Consider the following 15,325-nt stretch of genomic DNA (forward strand, 5'->3'; position numbering starts at 1 on the left):
TTAATAATAAACAATAATTTATGAAAAATATGAAATGAACATTCTATGTGTTAAGCACAGGTGACTAGAAAAAAGCGTCTATCGTTTAAAATCAAAATAAGATTCAAGTTTATCTTCAAGCCACCTGGTGGCGAAATTTACAAACGCTAAGTAACGATTAGAGGTACTGGCAAGGCGATATTCGAAAAAAATTCCTTTTTATCATATTAAACTGTCAGATTAAGAAAACTCCCCATGATTAGTGTCAGATTAATGGGTGAATTCGACTGCAACACCGAGATTAACCATCTGTATGAAAATCTCAGACGCTCGAGTATGTAAAAGTAACGATTTTTTTTACATCTTTGAGAACTTGCAGACGCTTTCCCCACCGCTGAAAGTGCATACATCATAGAACCTTTTTTTCTTTCTACCATATAATCCATAAAGTAAGTCAAGATCGGTGTGTTCTGTGATATAATCTTCGAAATCCACTAGGTCTCCACGACGCTCGAGTAAATGCCGATTTAGCACCGTCGGCTCCCCTACTATTCATATGGAACTATTGATTCCTATTCTTTCATAGAAAATTCAATAATTCAAGGTTAGAATTATTTAGAGGCTGGCTATGGGAATATCGAAAACCGTTAAAAATAAAGGGTGACTTAAATTACAAAAAAGTATTACACCAGTATAATTGCTATATAGGATTATGACACTTCGAATTTCGTGTAGTTATATCCAAAAACAAAAGAGTTATGAAGAAAAAATGATAATCTTGATTTTCAGTTTTTTCAAGATATCTCAGGAACCATCAGAGATATTTGAGAACTGTTTACACACTCATCCTTGAATAACGCAACTTTTTCGTAATTTAAGCTACCCTCTGTATTTCTAACGGTTTTCGATATCCCTGTAGTCCCCCTCTAAATAGTTCTAACCCTGTATAAAAAACATGTAGTTTATATCCTTTATTTATCTAAAACTATATATTTGAAGAATAATGCTGATATATTGATTTTTCCTGAGTTCAGCGTATGACTTGAATTTTGATGCTGATACTGGCCACTATTTGGTTGTGTTAAGCCTTGTATATTCGCCTCAATGTCCGCTATGATATGCACAATATAGTAATCAACCTTACCAATACGCAGATGCCCCTACTCATTTTGATGAAACTATTGCATACATTGTGAGGGAATTCATAATGGTAAATGCACTGCTACTATAATATCATCTTGGGTTTCTGCTGTTTGTGCAGGGTTCATAATATAATGAAATTTGGTTGAACACTGGAAAAAAAGAAACGCAATGAGCGGACTGCACTATTGTCTATTTTTGTCACAACTGATTGCTTTTGGTAAGCCCAAATTTTTTAATTATACACGATTAATCGATTTCAGGACCACCGATGAGAAATTATCTCCAAAATTACAGGTCCTACCTTCTTTTTTTTCGTAAATATAGCGTTTTTCTTTGGAAATGTTTTAGAGAATCTTATTTTTTGATTTTGAGAGTCATATTGTCCTAAAGTTTCTTAATTATCGCAGTCACGGTTAGAAATTAATATGTTTTGCTAACAGCCAACGATGTGCCTTTTAATAAGGCTTATCAAAAAACTTCCACATACAATAAAATTTCATTGTGTGGCTCTAACTCAACAGGGCTGTATTAATTGTGGGACGTATATGGATTAGTAATGTTGATATGGAGGTTTTTTCATATTTCAACCTTAAAGCTTTAAGTCCGGACACAATTTACACCAAATCTTCTCTAGTTAAAACCTTTTTATCTTCCTAATCATATTAACGAAGTAGATATCAGTTTTGTGTGAACAAGAGGGAATTTGTGATATTGTAAATTTCACAATGGGTAGTAACAAGTATCATAAAATATGAAATTATGATACCTACTACATATTCAGTACACATCGTTTCAAGATACAAAATATAGGTACCTTTTTTAATAGAAGTAAATGTTACATTGGTATACCTAACTACACATTCGAAGGAAGTGACTAAGATGCGGTTTGATTTCGAGGTATTTTAATCATTAGAGACAAAACATTCGAAAGATTAGGCTGACGGAAAGCGCTTATAAATTGACAAATTACTCGAAAAATAGCGCTTCATAAATGTGTTGAGGTATCCATCACTGGACGACATTCAGCGGTAAAGAGATATTATTCTAGTGTAACATTTGAAAAAACCAGCACAATATCGATCTTCCAAATTAATCTAATCGATTATTATTCTTCTGTTCTTCAGTTTCGAGGAAAGCTACAGTTAAAGATAATTGATAACATGCTGTGGCATGCTAAATTATTATTTACTGAAGAAAATAAAATATACAGAGCAGTTCATACAATTCATATATTCGTTGTATTCACTATATCACTAGAAAGAAGCTCAGTCGATTATTATTTCAAATTACCCTTCTGGAGAGTTGGGTTTTTTCAATTGGCAACCCTAACTTTTTGTACCTGGAATAATATGGATAGATATTTTGAATTAAAAATACATTATATTATGACTTTCACAGAAATTAGTTTTTTAAAAACGACGCGTGATTCGCTATTACAATAGCATCTTCAGGTGGGTGAAGGTAAAGATACCAAATATTTCAGTGTGATAGCCAAACACGTGTCGTGGTTCGAGATTTATTTTTCAATATACATGGTGAGACAGTCTGACTGAGACTTTGACTCGTACAAATATTTTAAAAGTAGATGATTCTTGAGATCAAAAGAAAAACTTTTTGCCTTTACCATTTTTTCCGATTCGGCCCTGATAAAAAGATATAGCCATTTTGAATTTTCATAATGAGCTGTGCCAACCCTGAAAAAACAAAATGACGTTCAGAATAACTAGCTACATCTATGGCACTACACATCTGTGGATCTTTTAACAAGAGTTGTATTCAGCCAAAGTACCCAATTTTTTAAATTTCAGAGAATAGTTTTATTCTACAAAACGTTCAAGTTGAGTTCTTTGAATTTGTGGTATTTTTATGGTACGTAATGATCATAATGAAAAAACTGGAAGATATATGTGATATTTGGTGTTCGAAAAAAAGATTAATCAAATAAATGAAAAACTATATTCCGAAATTCATTTCATTCGATAAAACCGTTTGTGAGATAGAACTAAAAATTGCATTTTTTTATGGTTTTTCAATAGCCTATATCTTTCAAACCGAGCCGACTCGGGAAAAATGGTGTAGGAAAAAAGTGTTTGTTTCACCTCAAAAATGTATTGTTGAAATATTTGTACGACTCTCAGACTCACCCTGTATCCTGTATAGGGGTGTACCCTACCTCGCGACATTGTATGTCGCAGCAGTTTTATCAACAAAAATCTGTCATGTGCTGAAATTTGACTTCAGTAAGCAATAGACAAAAATTTTAAGTAGTATACCGAAGATAATATGTATTATTTTCCTTTATTTCTTCTTTTTTAATATTTTTTTAAAATTTTCAAGCCTCAATTGACAGCAATGTTGCTGATTACGATAAAGAAATAATAAAATGAGTGAAAAAATCAACGTGTGTTGTTAGATTTTTGCCAAAAACTCATCTAAAGTTGAACCTTTACCAACCTACCTATCTATTCATCTCTAGAATATTAAAAATTGTTCTTCTCCTTATTTGCAGCAAACGGAATAAAATGCTACCATTGTAATTCCTCAGTGGTTGATGCTTGTTCGAAAGGCCTTAATTCGGTGCCTTCTATAGAATGCACATCAGAAGAAGTTTGTGCCACATATCAATATGATGGTAAGTTCATTTTGATTTGAAATTATCAGAAAGTGTCTTGCTTTACGGCAATTATTACTGTTAAGCAGTTCTGCTGATGTAGGAAAATTTCTCTGGTTTTTATAACTAATAAGTCCAGAGGAATTACCTGGTGGTTTACCCCATCAGCGAAAAGTCATGTCAGATAATTTGTTAATTGAGATGGTACTTCAATTGTGTTCTTCATTCTAATTTCAACTAAAATTATATCTTCTTATTTCTTTAGCATTGCCTCTCATATTACACACATATTCATTTCTTGGATTTACAATTCGAGCCCCTTTTGGCTCGCTTTTTCCATATACGCCACTGGAAAATTTATTAACACGCTTCTCGTAATCGAAGATTCACTCATTCTTAATCAATCCCAACTTTTGACTCATGACTCATATGTTCAGTTTGAATACTTATTTTTAATAAAATTAGAGTCCTCACTTAAATGTAACTTTTTGGTATCTTTCAATTTATTTATGTTTTAAATGAAAATTTGATGCACCTACTGCATCTGAATATTAGTTCTGATTGAAATTCGATTTCCAGTTCATCTTAATGGCAAGGCAATTGGTACGAGTACCAGCAGAGGATGCGAAAAGGATAAGAATTACTGTGGAACAATAGAAGATTTGATCAATATTTTGATCACGCCAGGTGTTGTGAAGGAACGCAAGTGTTCCTTATGTAACAAGGATTTGTGCAACTCCTCATCTTATGTTCACTTGTCCTTTTTTGTGGGGATATCTGTTTGTTTGATTAATTTTAATATTTTACGATATAGCTGTATATTTCTATAGTTTTTTCATCTTGAATATATTGCTTAACTGTGAAATGAACACACAAATATTAACTGTATGAATCAATTCTCTCATTTCTTTTGTAGTTCACCGATTGTATCAGTATGTTGTTAGGTGAAATTATAAGAAAATATTCATTCTTATATGTTTAAACTTATATTTCCTTCTTGCTATAGATTCATGATGGATATAAAATTATATTGATAATATGATTTTGAAGATGTTTTTATTTACAAAGAATCAAAGTGTGAAAAAATGTGATGGCTCGAGGAGAATCGAACTACTACACTTGTAGAACTTGATTGTAGATATCAATTAATGTACAGGGTGGGCAAAATTGGTGATACCTGAATTCCAACTTTTTCAACCTAACGAGATAGAGGAAAATGCATGGCACATTACGGTCGTCTTATTTCGAGAAACTTATAAATGACATCAACCGCATTACTTTGTCTTCTTTTGTTTTTGAATTATAGGTCAAAATTAAAATTTCAACTTTGGTCATTATCTCCGTTTCTGTTTAAGCTAGGATGTTGAAATGAAGACATTATACAGACACTTCTTTGATAGCAATCCAGTGGCGTAATTTGATTTTTTCCAACAGGTATATTTGCTGAGCTATAACATAAAGATGTATTTTTTCTTATGAATACAGTAGTTTAAAATGACTCAGAAAGACTGAGGGCGATGTATGATGTATGATATATTTCTGCAACGGTTAAAAAATGGCGATTTTTTCTTAGTAATTTTAAACTACTGTTTTTATAAGACAAAACACAACTTTATGTTATAGCTCAGCAAATAAACCTGTAGGAAAAAATATCATAGTACGCCACTGGATTGCTTTCAAAAAAGGGTCTGTATAATATCTTCATTTCAACATCTTAGCACAAACAGAAACGGAGATATTGACCAAAGTTGAAATCGCCCATATTTTAATTTTGGCTTATAACTCAAAAACAAAAGAAGATAGAGGAATGCAGTTCATGGCATTATTAGTTGCTCGATAAAAGACGACATGAATAGTTATTCATTTTTCTCTATCTCGTTGGGTTAAAAAGATGTAGTTCAGGTATCACCAATTTTGCCCACCCTGTTTGTAGGTACAGTTTAAATTTCATAATCTATATATTGCGAATCTTGGAATAAATTTAGTTTAGTTTGGAGGATGCCAAAACTATTCCAACCACCCAACAATTTTCTAGAACTCCTGAATGGAATATCAAACACAATGACAAAGGAAGGTAGCAAATTTTGGGAATTTTTTTATCCGTTTTTGAAAGGACCAGAAGACCCGAAGTATTCTCACTCACCTCATTTGAGAATCGAACAACAATTTCCACATGAGTTTCTACTCATTCTGCCTCTTGTATGTCTCAGACAGCATCTCATGACCTAATTATAAATTTTTCCACTTTTGGCAATGCCACTATAGGGAAATGAATAGAATTGTTTATAATACGGAGGTGAAGAATCCAATTCGCTTTTACTTTTCTATTTCAAGGATATTCATTCAATAATATTTTTGTTGTGGATTACTACCTAGATTGTGTCGAAATTTACTATGTTTACTCATTGGAAAAATATAAAATTTTATTAGTTTGCATCTCCCAGGAATCTGTTCGACCTAATAACCTCAAATGACTTAATTCACTTTTACTATTTTTTCGCGTTAACCTAGTGTGGAAACTTATCTCGATCTGAATAATATATATGTGAACATCAGTATGTTATCAACGATAAGAGGACTTTCATTATTCCTGATAATTTTCGTTATAAAACCAGGTGAGTTCGAAATATTCAAATAATTCCCACGAACTTATATTTCTACCTACAGTAGATGCGAATGTTTCTCTGATCCCCTGTAACTTTTATTTCATTTCATCATGATTCAAAATATTCATTAACTATCATATTATCCGATACTTAAATACTTTCTTTTTACGTACATGATATAATTTTCATTATATTCGGTTCATTATTTTAATCAAGTTCTTGAATTAAAAGTATACTTGTAATACTTCCACTCAATTTGGCATTTTTGAAAAACGACTCCAGTGTTTGATATGGTTTTTTGATACAAAATTTTGGTTGAAAATTAGATTACATTTTTGTTGAATATTACTGTATGATTTTCACGGAAAACTAAGGAACTCTGAGGAATTAGTGGATGAAATTCGTTAATTAATAGGTACCTATACGTTTTTGAGTTTTCTGAAGATGAACACCAAAAATACACTGCGCAAAAAAATTAACGCACATTATGAAAATCTCAAATTTATTCTACAACTGAAGGTGTTCTCAATGATAATTATTTTTATCAGAATTATGCATGCATATGTTATCCACTTTCAACGGTTTTCTTCAATACAGATGTTTTTTCCCAGCAGGAATAAAAAAAGATGATATTATCAGATTTTGAATGTATTATTGGCTCCATTCTAAAATCAGTTGTTCTCGATCAATTCTCTTGATCAATAGTATTTCTTTCGTTTGATTTTCTGCACTCGATCGCTATATGCAACGCGAAACACGCAATTTCACCCAAGAGGAATGTGCTCAAGTGGTAGTTTTGCGAGAAGAAGGGTGAACATACACAAGAATTGCAGAAAGGTTTGGAGTTTCCCATACAAGTGTGTCCAGAATGTTGCAGCGATTCAGGGAGACAGGTATGAATGTCCGAAGACCAGGACAGGGTAGACCACGGGTAACAACTGCCATTCAAGAACGTTACTTGAGAGTTTCTTCGTTTAGACAACGGTTTGCCACCGCTCGCCTCCTTCAAATTCATGAGGTGCAAATTAGCACTCAGACAATAAGAAATCGCCTGAGAGATTATGATTTAAGGCCTCGTGTAGCGGCAAGAGGCCCAGCTCTTACCCCAGCCCATCGAAGGGCGCGTTTGGATTTTGCGAGAGAGCATATCCATTGGGAAGAGGCCGATTGGGAAAGAGTTCTCTTCACAGATGAGTCTAGATTCTGCCTCTACCATTGTGATCGACGTTCCCTTCTATACAGAAGTCCACATGAAAGATATGCTCAGTGCAATTTCCTGGATACTACTGGTTTCGGGGGAGGATCGATTATGGTATGGGGTGGAATATCTTTGACTGCTCGCACAGACCTAGTGGTCGTTGGTAATGGAGCTATGAATGCTGATAAGTATTTAAGGAGCATTCTTGAAGAGCATGTAGTGCCATTTGCCCCATACATTGGTGAAAATTTCATTTTTATGGACGATAATGCCAGACCCATCGTTCGCGCATCGTTCAGGAGTACCTTGAAGAGGTTGAAGTCTCTCGAATGGAAGGGCCAGCAAGAAGTCCAGATCTCAATCCGATTGAGCAGGTTTGGGACAACCTCAATAGAAGGCTGAGAAGTTCAGAAAGTCATCCAGCTACTCTTAATGACTTAGGAATCCAACTCGGAGAAATTTGAGAAGGATTAGATCAGAACATTTTAAGATCACTCATTTTGAGTATGAACCGTCGTTGCCGAGCTGTAATTAACGCAAGGGGTGAAAATACCAAGTATTAAATCACTTATCAGCATTTCAGTATTTTGAAAATTGTTCATTTCTCTTCTTTCACATAAGATTCGGTGAAATCCTGAATTTTTCTTCCATTTAATGTGTCTGTTTCGTTCAAAACCTTCCCGAGAGAACATAAAGAATAAGTTATAAAGTCAATGTAGAGTTAACTTTCATTAAAATTGAGATTTTCAGAATGTGCGTTAATTTTTTTGCGCAATGTAATTGAGAAAGAGAGTTCAGTATATAAAATGACTTTTTATTTTATTGAAAGTGCTTTATCATGCTTTTTGAATTATATATTTTTGAACTATCCGATTGTGAACCTTGATGACAGGTGATAGGAACGTTCAAGAAATAATTGGAAACTTTTTGAATAAAAACTTACTGTAATTTGATATGACTATAGATTCTTGAGGAAATCCCTTCAAGAATCTTGAATTTTATAGGAAATCGAGTGGTATACATTTAACATTTTCGAATTTCGAAAGTTGTGGTCTATGTTCTGTAGTAATTATAATAAGTGATGCGAATTTTTATCCACATCCACTAAATCATCCTCAGCAACAAAAGATCTAATTCTAATGGCGCAAAACTTTAAGGTTGCCATTTAAAAAACTCTTATAGTCCTCTTATTACAAACTCTACAATTATTACATGACAACTTGTGTAATTTAAAGATTAAATCGAACCCTTCGAGAATTTTTAAAGATTCCTACCTACCTTTTACTGACTCTATAAGGAGTTCAGTTTTGAATACTCATTGTTTCAGGAGATTGCCTTTATTGCTATGAATGTTCCTCTGAAATTGAATTTGGAAGTCATGACGCTTGCAGTACAGGAAAGACTTGGTATTTACGAAGAGTACAATGTAGGACACCCTCAGTATGTGCGACATATTCATTCACCAGTAGGTATATCGAGACTTCAAATTATGTAAAATGGGTTGCTGTATCATAACATAACCAAAGTAATTTACCCAAACATTTCTTCTTTATTTTAAACATCTATTAAACTAACGAAACAAGGAAAGAGATTTTCTCGATCCATTGAAAACTGCAAATAGTTCTTCCTGTCCACATCATTTGTTTGAAGGGTACTGATGTTATTTTTATCAGGATTAAAATTTATACTCAGTTGATGATAAGGGGAATTGATGATGGTCAGTAGAGTGACTTTGTGTTCAAATATTAATAACTAGCTTGTTTTTTCCAGCATTGAACCAAGACAGACCTACCATCACTTCAGTTGCTAGAGGGTGCCAAGCGATACAATATGGTTCAACATGTGAAGATATTTTCAATGATTTACGTGGTAGGGGGTCCTTCCACCATGGTCATCACAAATGTTCAACATGTAGTGCTGACTTTTGTAATTCATCTGAATCTATAAATCTTTCTTCTCAGATATTCTTTATCAGTATTTTTTTGGCCGGTAGCTACAACTATTTAGCTTGTCGATAACAGAAAACACTTATAAGTATCGAGGATTTAATCCTGAGCTTACTCTTTTCGAGTATCAACAAAATTGTATCTATGAATGGAATTTGTATAGACTTTTTATTTATAATATTCCAACCTTGAAACAGTTTTTTGAACAATTGTTTTAATTTAAAAATTATGTTGTGGATAGTTTTCCGGATAATTATCAATTTTCTTCAGGGAAATTAGTTATTTTAAAGTATATTCTACAATAATATTTATTACTTTGTGACCTTGTGACACCATAATGTGTTCAAATGGACAACGATTTCTGATAGAGAACATCAATAAATACGTCCAAATTTCTATTTTTGTTTTATTGATATCCATTAGGTAGGATCTATCAATGTCAGTGTATTTTCCAAGGCTTTTCCGAATGTGCTGATATTATCGAACATATAGGCACTAAAAGTTCTTAAGAAAAACTGTTCAAGAAGAAAAAACGAAAAAAACTGCATTTTTCTTGCGAGAATCATATGAGAAATTGTCTGTATGCTCAAAAAAAATTATTTGTGGTAATGCACATACAGGGTGCCTAATTAATTCTGAAATGTGTTCGAAGTTTAACGATGAGGTCATCAGAATCAAAATGAACCTATTTCTGAAAATATCTTACATCCTGTAGAAAAAGAACCACATTTAATTCGATGTCTGAAAAATTAAAATCTTGATCAAAAGGAATGAACTTTTTTAATGAAAATGTTTCTAGTATTATGGAAATAAAATAATTCAACATAAACATTGTACAGATGGCGAAATTTGCAGTTAAAACTTACTGATATTGAATTTATTCATATCAAAGCGCTTTAATAATCTGAAATTGGTGGAAATATTGAAGCTAGTCAAGCATTATTTCCCATCGACATACACTTTGTGCAACTTCAAAGGAAAATACCCAAGGAGTGGCAAAAATGAATATGGCTATTGAGTATCTGCTTGAAGGTCGTCGAAAACAGTTGCTCTTGATCTCATTTAATAAAATCAATATTTTTTCACTTATATTTCCCCAGATGTTTACCAGCTTAGTCAAAGTAATTAATTGACTAATTTTTGATGCAACACGAATTTTATCTGAGTTTATATCCATTCCTGAAGCTGCTTCAGCATTAATGAATAATAAGTATTTCTATTTTGATCATCAGAAGTGAAGTTACTTTGGCGCCGTTTTGTGCCTCATGTATTAGATACTCATAAATTGATGGGATTTTTGTAGCGGAAAAACAAATACAGGATTTTTGTGTTGGTTATTTATCTAGTGTCGAAATGGTTGGAAGAAAGTGGATCATATATTATGTCGTAACTTTTTTATATTGTCTGAAAGAAGGTGAGGATAAATTATGAATTGGATATAAAGTTCAATATTATTTATTCAAAAAATGAGTACACAGAGTTGGGATAAAGTATGGAACCAAGTAAATATCTTTTCAACGAAAAGAACAATATTATTTATGAAATTCTGCAGGTAGGTGCAATGGCGCAAAATGCATCTGATATGAAACTTTTTGTTGATAATATAATTCCGGTTGAACCGGAAATACCTTCACCTTTTTTAATTTTTATGGGACCTCCTGTATATCTTTGCAGTAGTTGAAAGAGCCTGGAAGTTCCAATTCGTACATACTGGGTTTGTTGTAGAAAAATCTGTATAGATACACGAGGAATTATTGCACGTTACTCAACTTCTTTTGATTTTTTTTATATTACCGTAAAAAAGTTCAGATATAAAAATTGATGTGTGTGTATGCATAATTTTGCGTCATGGAACTTACCTGCCAAATTTCATAAATATTGTCCTTTTCGTTCAAAAAATATTGACTTGGTAGGTACTTTATCCCAACCCTGATGTAAAGTTTAATGCATATACTTATCTATGGGGTGTGCTTTATTTTGAAAATTATTCAGAATATCCTGATGGCGTAAAACTCAATGCATGATCAATAATTTCCCAGTTAAAAAAATTTATTCTTCAGACGGTTAACAGAATAAAAAATGGCAAAAACTTGCCATGACGAATGAAGATTTCAACCAGACCCACTTGAAATTGAGCACAGATTAGATAAAAAATATATAAGGGTCATATTTCTCTCCGAAAATAATAGCAGGGGCCAGATAGAAATTTAGTAGGTATCAAAATAAAGAGCTGCAATAGAAGGTTCTATTAATTTGCTTTACTTCATTCACTGACTTACAATGACTACCAGTAATAGCATGTTAGTGTTAGCATATTTATGAAGGTAAGCTAAGACTAGTCAGAAGGACAGTAATTTCTTGTCATGAAATACAGCAGTGCTCCTGCTAAATCTCAAGATTTAGATCCACACAAAATGACCATAGGGTACAACCATTTTGATCTAATTGTGGTCAACTTGCGCGAAATTTCACAGAGGTTTTGTCCTGTATTCAGCTGGTTTTTCCGTTATTTGATGCACATGCCTTTCTTTGGGACATCCTCATCCTCAATAAAATACTTTCTATGCAAATATTATAGAGTAGAAAGATAGAAAATGCCCTCATATCTTTTGTACTAAAAAACGACTACATTTTGATCAGTGAAAACACATTTGATAATGAGATGGCGCTGAAAACGTACTGTGAATACAGAAAAACTGTTATATAATTGAGGGGCGCGAAATTCGAATTCTATTCCTTTCACTATTGACCTTGTTGAAACCAGAAAACAAACATCCTGAGCGACAAAACAAAAGTATGGTTTTATTTTGTGATCATAATGTTAGTTTTATTCTGAACATTGTTCGGAATCAATTGATATCAATGGAACACGCTGTCGGATGTGGTATATTTTTATTTGCAATTTATAAATTCACAAATATTTGAAATTATGGACAACGAATAGAGCTTTGACTAGGACACAAAAGTATATGGTGATCTGATTTCTGTTATTTAACAAAAATAACGTATTGGCGTTGTTTTTAATTGATAAACTTAGAATTCGTAAAATTCATATTCATTAATTCATTCATTCATTGCTGTATCCTGTTACCGAGAATAAACCTACAAAATAATAAATTGATATGAACATGAACCAATATCCAATATACCATCATAGCATACACATTTCAGTTACTTACCTACATAAATTACTATATTACTTACATATATTATTTACAGAATTTTCAGAACCCCAATTAGAAAAAACTTCACTGAGGTATACAAGACCTGTATATTAGCCCGTCGGTATACTATGGTTCTCCTAATAGTAACTTGAAGTCGGTTTCAAGAAGGGGTGAAAAATCTACAGCAGGGTTCAAATTACAGTTCCTGAAAATTTCATCTTTTTGGCGTGAAGGGAAAAGAAATAGCTGAAAATTCAAGACGAAAAACAGTTTTTTGTGAATAACTCAGAAAATATCCACTTTAGGGCAAGGGTGTGATGCATACACTCACATTATTTTTTAACGTAGATTCAATATCTGCCATAAAAAAATGGGGTTCTAATTTGAAAAAATTGATTTTTCACGATTTTGTCATCCCTAACTGACCCCCTGTATCATGAATCGCGATTTCGATTTTTGAAGTGGATACATCAATCTTACATCTTGAAAAATCCCAAAAATGAAAATTTTCCATCCAAAAACCTCGAAGTTATTCTTGTTTCAGCGGAGCTCTATTTTCGATTTTTTTTTCGAATTTTCCTGCTCAGAGAGAATTTTCCAACCAAAACTGAAAAATGTTACATCAAAATAACTTGAAATTTTCTAAGGAATCTATTTCTGCAATAAAAAAATGTAGTAATTTCTTTATGATATGATCTCTTTATGATACAATATACAAATTGATTAATGAATGAACAAAACAGTCACAGCAAGTTTCATAAAACTCTGTCTTTCCAAACAACAATTTGACAGTCACTAGATACCCAAAACGAAATCAATAAAATCTTTGCATTATTTCTGAATATATTGAAGGAATAGCAATTGAGAATCTTTGAATGGACGTATAAAAGTCATAATTTCCCCTAAATGGGCCCCTCATGCACGGGATGCTTCCCGCATACAATGATTTACGTTCATGGATGAACAATTCTCAATTGACTTGCAGTAAAATGTTCATTACACATGGTGTGTAACTAGTGTAACTAGAACACTGAAAATAAAAATCAATGAATCACCGAGTCACATGTTACCAGTTTTAATACTGACATTACCATTTTCCTTTGTGAGATTCGTTTTATTTGATCGATAGTTCTTCAACATACAATAATTTTCGAACGATATTTTGAGGTTCTCGCCAAGAAATTAGACACAAATTTCAATAATCAGCAACTAGAACGAGCTTGATAAACAAAAGACTATTTTAAATAGTTTTAGGGACTTAAAACACATTTGAAACATAGATGGCGCTCACATCACTTTAGTCGCTACGTTTCCTATCTTTCCACTCTATAATAATCTTTGCTTCCTATGAATTTGATTTTGATAATCAAAAATTTATCTTCATTAATTCACTCAATAGAAAACGATATAAATATCTATATTGCAGGGTACAAATCAAATGGCGATGCTCAAATACACGAAAACATTTGTTGCGAATGGCTGAAAAGTTTGAATTTCTTATATTGCAGGTTCCTCCCTCATTTGCTACTCGTGCTCGGCTAGCATTGGGCATAATGCTGCTTGTGAAAATATCACAGAGCAATCATCAAGCATTTCTCATCACCAATGTTTCTACCATGATGCAGTTTGTGCTATTTATAAAATAAAATGTGAGTAAGTTAGTAGAAGAGATCTAAACTTTTTCAATCTCAAAAAAATACCGTAAAATCTCCCAACTTTGTGACATGGGCATGTGCCCTAATATTGTATCGCACAAGGTTTTTGTGATATAAAGACTCAAGAAGTTTGAATGTTCAGATTTATGTATAACTTGCAGGGTCGTTAAATTTTTGTTTAAGAATAGTTTGTGTATTCTATTTTTGCTGGGTGATTTTTCGCTAATTTTTGACTCAATCAATCAAATACTTACTGAAATCATTCACGGAAAAATTTGTTCATTTTCCAATTTTGCTTTCAGATGGCAGTGATGTTATAATTTACAGGAGCTGCAAAAATGCAGACGTCTGCTTTGGCCTCTCCGCGAAATTTAACAGCCAGTACAATCAACTTCTTGAATGCCAAACGTGTAAAGGTGTTTTGTGCAACTCCGCTTATGGATTTTTTCCACGGCATTCCTCTATTCAGTTATTCTTGTTGTCTTTAGTTGTTCTATTTAGTTCATTCGTTATCCAACGGCATCAGTATTCATGCATTCTTTCATAAGTTGTGAGGACTGAAATTTTTATTTATATTCGTTCTTCATTTCTGGTTTCGCATTTTTCATAAGTAGATAACTAATTTTTTCACGCGAATCATAGGATTGAATGTAATTTCATTTAGGTTTATTTGTCATTTATTTTATAGTTTTCAATTTATAATATGAATAAGTAATTAGAATTGTGTGAAACAGGATGAGTATGCAAAAGGGCTGTTTTACTCAGAAGATTGAATTACATTATTTTAACCATGAATGCTGTATTCTTCGTTGGCAGGCATATCATTTCGATTGAAATCGGAATTCTCACTGATTTGTACGATTCGTTATAATGTGAGTGTTAAATAAAATACAACTGAAAGATCTTGTCTCCTCCCCCGTTAAATCCCGTGTAATTGACTTGACAAGTGAATACGAACATCAAAGAAAATCTTGGTGGTGCATAACAAATGAGACATTAATTTTAGCACTACTGTGACGGATA

General features: G+C 32.8%; 3 protein-coding genes across 5 annotated transcripts; all 3 read left to right on the plus strand.

The window, feature by feature from the left end:
- The first annotated feature begins 1,121 nt into the window (after positions 1–1,121).
- On the plus strand, positions 1,122–4,776 carry LOC123317091. The gene is made up of 3 exons (XM_044903458.1): positions 1,122–1,339; positions 3,632–3,754; positions 4,313–4,776. Exons 1-3 carry the CDS (start codon positions 1,291–1,293, stop codon positions 4,561–4,563), a joined length of 423 nt encoding a protein of 140 aa, XP_044759393.1. The 5' UTR covers positions 1,122–1,290; the 3' UTR covers positions 4,564–4,776.
- A 1,228-nt stretch (positions 4,777–6,004) lies between these two features.
- Positions 6,005–9,879, plus strand: LOC123317389. Of its 3 annotated transcripts, none has more exons than XM_044903901.1 (3): positions 6,005–6,348; positions 8,865–9,002; positions 9,308–9,879. In XM_044903901.1, the coding sequence occupies exons 1-3, from the start codon at positions 6,291–6,293 to the stop codon at positions 9,553–9,555; spliced, it is 444 nt and encodes a 147-aa protein (XP_044759836.1). In that variant the 5' UTR covers positions 6,005–6,290; the 3' UTR covers positions 9,556–9,879. The 3 variants fall into 3 exon arrangements, with proteins under 3 accessions (XP_044759836.1, XP_044759838.1, XP_044759837.1); XM_044903903.1 differs by having other exon boundaries at positions 8,865–9,006; positions 9,308–9,394; XM_044903902.1 differs by lacking the exon at positions 6,005–6,348 and having other exon boundaries at positions 8,879–9,006.
- A 708-nt stretch (positions 9,880–10,587) lies between these two features.
- LOC123317144 lies at positions 10,588–15,202 on the plus strand. Its single transcript, XM_044903534.1, has 3 exons — positions 10,588–10,897; positions 14,156–14,296; positions 14,605–15,202. Exons 1-3 carry the CDS (start codon positions 10,837–10,839, stop codon positions 14,847–14,849), a joined length of 447 nt encoding a protein of 148 aa, XP_044759469.1. The 5' UTR covers positions 10,588–10,836; the 3' UTR covers positions 14,850–15,202.
- The last annotated feature ends 123 nt before the right edge of the window (positions 15,203–15,325 follow it).

The sequence above is a fragment of the Coccinella septempunctata genome, chromosome 7 (assembly GCF_907165205.1).
Source record: "Coccinella septempunctata chromosome 7, icCocSept1.1, whole genome shotgun sequence".
Taxonomy (NCBI): Eukaryota; Metazoa; Arthropoda; class Insecta; order Coleoptera; family Coccinellidae; genus Coccinella; species Coccinella septempunctata.

Coding starts and splice junctions, on each gene's coding strand:
- LOC123317389 (XM_044903901.1), top strand. CDS start 6,291: ATGTTATCAACGATAAGAGGACTTTCATTATTCCTGATAATTTTCGTT. Junction 6,349..8,864: donor AATTTTCGTTATAAAACCAG/GTGAGTTCGAAA, acceptor TCATTGTTTCAG/GAGATTGCCTTTATTGCTAT. Junction 9,003..9,307: donor TGCGACATATTCATTCACCA/GTAGGTATATCG, acceptor TGTTTTTTCCAG/CATTGAACCAAGACAGACCT.
- LOC123317091 (XM_044903458.1), top strand. CDS start 1,291: ATGAGCGGACTGCACTATTGTCTATTTTTGTCACAACTGATTGCTTTT. Junction 1,340..3,631: donor GTCACAACTGATTGCTTTTG/GTAAGCCCAAAT, acceptor CCTTATTTGCAG/CAAACGGAATAAAATGCTAC. Junction 3,755..4,312: donor TGCCACATATCAATATGATG/GTAAGTTCATTT, acceptor TTCGATTTCCAG/TTCATCTTAATGGCAAGGCA.
- LOC123317144 (XM_044903534.1), top strand. CDS start 10,837: ATGGTTGGAAGAAAGTGGATCATATATTATGTCGTAACTTTTTTATAT. Junction 10,898..14,155: donor TTTATATTGTCTGAAAGAAG/GTGAGGATAAAT, acceptor CTTATATTGCAG/GTTCCTCCCTCATTTGCTAC. Junction 14,297..14,604: donor TGCTATTTATAAAATAAAAT/GTGAGTAAGTTA, acceptor TTTTGCTTTCAG/ATGGCAGTGATGTTATAATT.